Source organism: Hevea brasiliensis, chromosome 6 (assembly GCF_030052815.1).
Source record: "Hevea brasiliensis isolate MT/VB/25A 57/8 chromosome 6, ASM3005281v1, whole genome shotgun sequence".
NCBI lineage: Eukaryota > Viridiplantae > Streptophyta > Magnoliopsida > Malpighiales > Euphorbiaceae > Hevea > Hevea brasiliensis.
The window spans coordinates 4,263,209-4,271,523 of record NC_079498.1 but is presented as its reverse complement, the minus strand read 5'-3'; the positions used below and the strand labels follow the sequence as shown (position 1 = coordinate 4,271,523).

The 8,315-nt window shown below is 28.8% G+C and overlaps 1 protein-coding gene across 1 annotated transcript; it reads left to right on the top strand.

Annotated features, from left to right (window-relative positions):
* Window positions 1–699: 699 nt before the first annotated feature.
* Window positions 700–7,213, top strand: LOC110665359 (MLO-like protein 6). Its single transcript, XM_021825420.2, has 15 exons — window positions 700–960; window positions 1,106–1,163; window positions 1,258–1,508; window positions 1,846–1,962; window positions 2,086–2,146; window positions 2,937–3,025; window positions 4,718–4,792; window positions 4,896–4,990; window positions 5,249–5,298; window positions 5,389–5,429; window positions 5,530–5,703; window positions 5,921–5,956; window positions 6,094–6,161; window positions 6,266–6,326; window positions 6,412–7,213. The coding sequence occupies exons 1-15, from the start codon at window positions 838–840 to the stop codon at window positions 6,886–6,888; spliced, it is 1,776 nt and encodes a 591-aa protein (XP_021681112.2). The 5' UTR covers window positions 700–837; the 3' UTR covers window positions 6,889–7,213.
* The last annotated feature ends 1,102 nt before the right edge of the window (window positions 7,214–8,315 follow it).

The following is an 8,315-nucleotide window of genomic DNA, read 5'->3' as shown; positions in this document are numbered from 1 at the left end:
AACCGTAACACTAATAAATTATTAGATATATTTTCTTTTCCTGGTTTTATTTTTTTTTAATAAATGTTAATTTTCTTATAAAAAAATTATTAGATATAAATTCTTACTGAAATCTTGAAGCCATGGAAAGTTAAACACATCCACAAAAATATCAATTGCCACTGAGAGTTACAAAACACATAAGAGAAGCAAAGGAAAATCAATTTAAAATATTTCAAAAATTTTTTTTTTAATCTCATTTGTTAAATTATTTTTCTCCATGATAAACCCATGAAACATAGCTAAGAGAAGAAAGAAATTTTTATAGTACGAACCCTAATTGAAAATCTAAGTTTCAATGATGTTTTATAAGAGGAAGAAGAATGAGCCATGGTGGACGATAAAGAGAAGAAAGAAAAGCCAATTGCATGATAATTATCATCAGATAATTTAATAATACATAATATAAAAATAAAAAATAAAATAAAATTTTTTAGGAGAAAAAAATAAAGTAAATTAAAAAGAAAGTAATCGTATGAAGTCACACTTTTCTTTATTTGTTAATGATTGGTCAAAAAAAATGTGTTGATTTGAATTATTTGATCAAGTCAAGTGAGCTCGTTTGCTCTCTCATTCTCTCTCTTACGAGTTAACAAAGTCAAAGCCATCCGCTTCTGTTCTTTATTATTCCTTTCAGTTCCCATTTCTATATATCTCTCCATAATATCAATATTTGCATCACCTGCTACATTCATCTCTGTCTCTTTCATGTACGTAACTCATTCATTTCTTGTTCTCTGCAAGTGAACTTTGAAATTAAACTTTCTTTTTTCAAGAACGTAAGGGGAGGTTGCATCCATGGCTGGCGGTGGCGGAGGAAGATCTTTGGAGCAAACGCCAACCTGGGCAGTTGCCATAGTTTGTTTTGTTTTGGTTTTGATTTCTATAGTCATCGAATACATCATCCATCTTATAGGAAAGGTGAGTACCATGATTTATTAATTACCATAGTTTACTGATTTTATTAATTAATCTATCATTAATTATCATAATTAAAACAAATCTTTAATTGATATATGATGCTTTTGGCCTACGGTAGTGTTGAGATTTTTTGCATCTTTTGCAGTGGTTAAAGAAGAAACACAAGAGAGCTCTTTATGAAGCACTTGAAAAGATTAAATCAGGTAATTATTATCTAAAACTAAAACCCATTTCATAATCTTCATAAAATTATCTTAACTACTTGGTTAACGTCCTCTTGTTCATGTTCTTGTGCAGAGCTTATGCTGTTAGGATTTATATCCTTACTCCTAACGGTAGGACAAGGTCCAATATCAAATATATGCATATCAGAAAAAGTTGGATCAACATGGCATCCATGCAGCAAGAAGCAAGAAGCGAATTCAAACGAGTCTCAAGTGTCAGCAAAAGAAGATGATGAAAACCGCAGGAAACTTCTCACCATATCAGATTCCGGTGGAAATCTCCGTCGTGTCTTGGCTGGGGCAGCAGCCGACAAATGTGGTGAGGTACGTACTATTTTCCTATTTCATTCCACGCAGCTGATCTAAGAATCTTATTAATTGTCAACAAGATGTTTTGAACAGAAAAAATGAAAGAAAACATTGCACGGATGTTTCAAGAAAAATGCATGTAGACATAAATTGTTAGAATTGGAAAGTTCTTCATTAAGGAAAGAGATTAATCAAAGTCATTAGGCGATCGAGCAACAAATGGGAAATTTCTTAGGGAAAAAGCATGGAAATTTCTTGACTTATAGACCAAGAAATTAACATGGAACGTTACTAGAAATTTCTGCCAATATAAAGTGCATGCAGACCCTGAAATTTTAGTTGATTTTTGCAGGGCAAAGTACCCTTTGTGTCTTCAGATGGTATTCATCAACTCCATATTTTCATATTCGTGCTAGCTGTTTTTCATGTGCTTTACTGTGTCCTCACAATGGCTTTGGGCAGAGCCAAGGTATTGTTTATGTTAATTATATCCCATCAAGTAATTAATAATTATTTTTATTAATTTGCTCACACATGAGCAAGATATATATATATATATTTTAACTTTTTTGACTATTTTGCTGGGTTCTAGATGAGACGTTGGAAATCATGGGAAAAGGAAACAAGAACAGTTGAATACCAGTTCTCACACGGTACGTTAGTCCATATCTATAATTACATTGAAGGGCTATTAGTTTGCTTTGCTTTATATTTAGATCTAATGATAAAAAAAATTCAAATATTTTCATGAAATTATGATTTAATTCGATTGTTTTAATTTTAACAATTTAAATTATTTCCAATATATTTGTTGCAATTTTATTTAATGGATTAATATTAGGCTTTCAATTTTGATAATTTTTACCAACTTTTATCAAGAAAATTATAGCAAAGGGAGATGTTGTAAATTATAAGTTTAATTTTAGTTCTATTAGATAAAATTATAAGTCAAAATTTAATTAATTAGATAAAGTTACTTTGTGTTCCGATGGAAAAATTTAAAATTTAAGATATGATTTTGATAAAATTATAAATTTTTTCATGAATTTATATTAGACTTATAAATATGAAGAGCATCTTATTTGAGTGTGGTTTTAAAATACTTTATAAAAATAATGTTATTTAAAATTATTTTAAAAGAGGTTTAATAAGTAAAATAGTGTTATTTTAAATCCACAATTTATCAATATTTTATACTAAAATGGAATCTAAATCCCTTATTTTTAAATTTTGATATTTATTTAATTTGGTTTAATTAAATCACCATGATTGAAACAATCAAATTAAATTGTAATTTTGCAAAAGGGTTTAGATTATTTTTATAATTAAGACTTATATTTACATATGCAGAACCTAATTTTCAAGGCTGCATAATTAAAATTGTAAATACATATTAAGATATGATAATAATATGTTATAATGATGATGGCTATTGCACAACAGATCCAGAAAGGTTCAGGTTTGCAAGAGAAACATCATTTGGAAGGAGACACTTGAGCTTCTGGACCAAGACACCAGTCCTTATTTGGATAGTAAGAACTCATCATTTTCCTCTTTAATTTACTCTTATTCATTATTTTTCAAGAATGAATTACTTTCATAAAGCTGGTATAAAGAAATGCTAGATTTAGCAGAAAAAATATTTACAGTTAAAATTATAAAATTTACTGTTATAAATTTACGATAAGAATATATGAATTACTATGTATTAATGTCATTAAATTGTAAAATTTTAATCGATGTCGCCAAATATTTATTAATAATAACAATAATTATTATTATATCTTTTTATGTACCATTAATTAGTTGTAATTATTTATGTTGCTATTATATGTTAGTTTTATAATAATAAAATTAATATTATTGTAAAAATTTTACGGTTAATTTTAATATTTATTGTAGTGAATATCTCACAGATCATTAGTTTTAATTTAATTTATTTTAGTTAAGTCAAATTTATTAGTAAGTTATGTCGAATTTGATTAATAGAATTTTTTATTTAAGCAATTTAATTATAAGATGAATAATTAAATTTTTAAAATTTTTTGTATCTAATATTTATACAAATTAAGTTCAAACATAAACTAATTTGAGATTAAGAAATAAGTTTATCCAAAATTTTAATGGTAATTAATGAATCAAATTTGAATATTGAGTATTTCATTAAATTAAATTTAAATGATATATTATATTAATGATTTTAATTGAGTTTCTAATCTATATATTATATTGATCTAACATAATTATATTGCTTTTTGTGAAAAATTCAATCATTTTCACTATCTTCTTTTCTATTTTGTATTTTCTTTTTAAGCTTTCTTTTTAAAAAAATCATTTAAAAAAAAGAATTTTAATAAATTTTCACACACGATGATATTACTTCTGACACAATTTATTTTTTTAAATTACCATTTTTCAAATTAAATAAAAAAATAAATTTTATCAATTATTAAATTTTTAAATATAAAATTATTGATAAAAAAAATCAATTGAATTAAATGTTAAGGAAAGTGTTTGAAAGAGCACATGAAGAAGTGAAGAGTCCCCGGCAGCCAATTATTAGCATATGCAAATGCAAGCAATGGCTAACAGTCAAAGAGCAAATGACTTTAATGGAAGCATACATAACGTTAACGGTCCCTGACGTTGTCTTAATTTACCGGTATTTTAAATAACGGTCTCAACAAGTTAAATTAAAAAATTACACTTTCACTTTTACGTTTTGCCACCTTTCTTTTTGACTATTCAAGCTTTAGTATTATATAATTAAATTTAAGATAAATTTAGATTAATAAAAAATATGTAAATTATTTATTAAAATATATAAAATTAAATAATTTTAAATATTTTTAAGTAATAATAATTAAGTTTAAAATAGATTTAATAAGTAAAAATATCATTCGGGTTGGAGTTTAGATAGATAATTTTTATGGATATTTTATCTATTGCTATTTTTAGTACTCAATTACCTCTTTGACCTTTAAATAACTATGATGTCTAATTTTATATTTAAAGCTATGATTGCATTTTCATGTAGATTCTAGCATATTTGTTATATACATTTTAATTAATTTTACATAAATTTCGATATAAATATTTGATCTAATAGTTTTAAGTTCATTTTCATGTGAGATCAAACTTATATTCAATACACAATTTATTGATTAATTATACTTAATGAGGATTCTATATTTTCAGTAATTTTGACATTTGTTTGATTGCAGTTTTGCTTCTTTAGGCAATTTGTGAGGTCGGTTCCTAAAGTTGACTATTTTACGTTGAGACATGGATTTATCATGGTAATTTTTTGAAAAAAATTTAATTAATTCCAAATTAAATGTTAAATTTCTATTTTTCTATGGATTATTAACTATAAATTCACAATTTCCCTTTTTTGTTTAGGCACATTTGGCACCTCAAAGCCACATGAAATTTGATTTCCAAAAATATATTAAAAGATCGCTAGACGAAGATTTCAAGGTTGTTGTGGGAATAAGGTTAGTCTTCCATTTAATTTTCAAATTTCATACCAAATTTAAAATATATTACGTTGAATAACGACTCGATAGGTAGCTATGTAATAATTAATGAGTTAAACAGCGAGAAATAACTCTTTCTTTTCTCATCGTGATTAATCTCAAAACTTAAAATTGAAGGAAGACTTATTCAATTATTTCTGATTATCAAAATATTATTATTTCCAATGTTTTCTCTTTTAATTATATCTAATCAACATTTGTGTTCTCAATTTCCAGTCCACCAATTTGGTTCTTCGCCGTCCTATTCTTACTCTTCAACACTCATGGTGAGTCAAGATACATATATTATACATGTTCTCTTTAATTTTTATAATATCGTTATATATATTAATTAATTTTTATATTTGTGTGAACAGGCTGGTATTCTTATCTATGGCTTCCATTTATTCCACTGATTGTAAGTATAAATATTCATCCATGCACATGCATGTTCTGACTTTTAATTCTTTAGTAATTTTTTAATTAGGGTTATCTAACGGTGGATGATGCACATACAGATCATCTTGTTGGTAGGGACAAAGCTACAGGTGATAATAACCAAAATGGCACTGAGGATTCAAGAGAGAGGAGAGGTTGTGAAGGGTGTGCCGGTGGTTCAGCCCGGAGATGACCTCTTCTGGTTCAACCGTCCCCGCCTCATTCTTTTCCTTATCAATTTTGTTCTCTTTCAGGTTCTTTTTTGATTTCTTTAACCACATTTCTATACTTGCATCGCGGTGGTGTTTAAGTTATCTTAAGAACTGTAAGATCTTAAATTTGAGTCTTAATCAAAATTAATCATATTAAAAAAATATAATTTAATATATAAAAAAATAAACTAAAGGTTAAATCTTGATACTTTTAAAAAAAAATTTTATCATGGCTTTTTTTTATATATTTTTTTTGCAGAATGCCTTCCAGCTTGCTTTCTTTGCATGGAGTTGGGTAAGCCACTAAACCCTTTTGAGTAATTGAGTGATTTTTTTGGGTTCTAGAAGAGAAATTATAAGTGAATTAGTTTAATGGGTATATTCATATATGCATGGTTCATCATTAAGTTTCTTTTTTCCCCCATTTTTCAGAAAGAATTTGGGCTAAAATCTTGTTTTCATGAACATTTGGAGGATATAATCATCAGAATTTCAATGGGGTAAGATTGGTTTTTTTTCATTTGAATAATTAATAAATTATAATAATCTTCATTTTGTTAGATCCTACTTCATTAATTGGGGGGTTATCATTTATATTTCTCAGGGTGCTTATACAAATACTCTGCAGCTATGTCACTCTCCCTCTCTATGCCCTTGTGACACAGGTAAATAAAGAAGAAAATTTTCAATATTCACTACTCCTATAACACTAAATAAATCTCATTTGCATACTTTAATTCACATTAACAGATGGGTTCATCAATGAAACCAACCATCTTCAACGAGAGAGTAGCTGCAGCTCTAAGAAATTGGCACCAAACGGCTAAGAAACAGATCAAAAGGAACAAGGGGTCTGTCACCCCATTGTCTAGCAGACCACCCACACCATCCCACCATATGTCGCCGGTGCATCTACTTCGATACTACCGGAACGAATTGGATAGCCTCCAAAATTCACCTAGAAGATCAAATGTTGGGTGGGAAACAGACTCTCCATCTCCTTCTCACCCCAATTACGGTGAAGGTTCATCATCATCACATTATCCGAATCACGGTGAAGATTCATCATCGCATCACTATTCTTTTCAACAACAAATTGAGTTAAATAACGTAAACTATGATAGGGATGCCAATGAGCCGAGTTCGAGTCAAGTGGCACCAATTCCAGAACATGAAATCAATGTAGTGCCAAAGGAATTTTCATTTGATAGAAGAGCCAGTGTTTAAGCAAATCAAGGGTAGATCAAATCTCAACTATGTAAATAGTTCTACCTGTAAATCAATATGCATTGCAGATTGAATTCCACCAGATTGGCCAAGGGAAGGATGAGATCACAAATTTTGCATTGCTTTGTATAGTTATTTTATCTGGAAAATATGGAAGGAATACATATGTAATCATCAGGGAAATTCTTACCTAGATCCGGTCTATTATTAGGGAAAATATGGTGAAATACATGTACTTAATAAGTGGGTCCCACCATATACTCTGTGTGTTTGATTCATATAGACCTGGTCTAAGTACTTAATAAGTGGGTCTCATTAACATTTCTATTTTCTTTTCTATGTGCTTTGTTCAATTTGTTTTTATAATTTAGACTCAATCTACTATAGACCAAAGATACAAAATATATGATAAGACTCTTTTAATATAAATATTACATGTTTATGTCTTGAATTTATCATAAACTGAGTCTAAGTACGAATTTTCCTTTTGTTATCTATAAAGAATTTTATATGAGAAAATAAAGCTAAAAAAAAGAAAAAAAAATCTTTAGCATACATTCAACTCTAGAGAAATCGGCACTCTGCATTGAAAAATTTTGTTGCACAAGTCATTACTTTCTTGCATATGCTTAGGCTGGAAAATCTGTATTTTCCATTTCTTGGAAAGAATTGAATCTTTTTCCATTATGGGTTAGTGGTCAGAGTCAAAATTTCTCATTGTCATGCATCATATAACAGAAACTAATGACTTGATTAAAATTGGACCGAAACATAATCCAAATCTGTTAAATCTAAATATGGTTAAAGTCGTCTTGAACCGGATCAAAATTTGATCATCCTGATTTTGATCGATTTAGTTCTATTTTGGTAAAAACTGAATTTTTTCAATATTTTTAAATAAAAATTTGACTATGGGATATGATCAAACTGAATGAATCAAATTGAGTTAAACAGAAAATGGAATCCGGAATCCCTCATAATGCAAACTACGGGCTGGAATTGTGGATTGACTCATTGGGCCAGAAGCAGAAAGCAGATGTTTGCTAATTGCTATCGTGTTAGAACTCTATCAGTTTCTGCAGAATATGCAAAGCGACAATCATTGCGCACCTCCCCTTGTTTCTGAAACTTTCCTAGCGACCATCTCCTGCTTCCTGTTTCTGCTTCTTGTTTTCTCTCTTTCCAAACTAACCCAAAACCTATCCTTTCTTTCAGTAAGAAAATATTACAGCAAGAGAGTGGGAGGTCATGGAGATAGTGGTGGAATTGTTAGGGAGGTTTGCACGCCAGTGCTATGCAGTGTTGTGCTTGGGGGTGATTCTTGTGTTTGTGAGTATAGCTCGCTATGTTTGTGGTGATGTGGAGCTAATAAGTGATCCTAATGAACGCACCAGTCATCGTTTTCGTGCCATTCGTGGCTTTCCAAT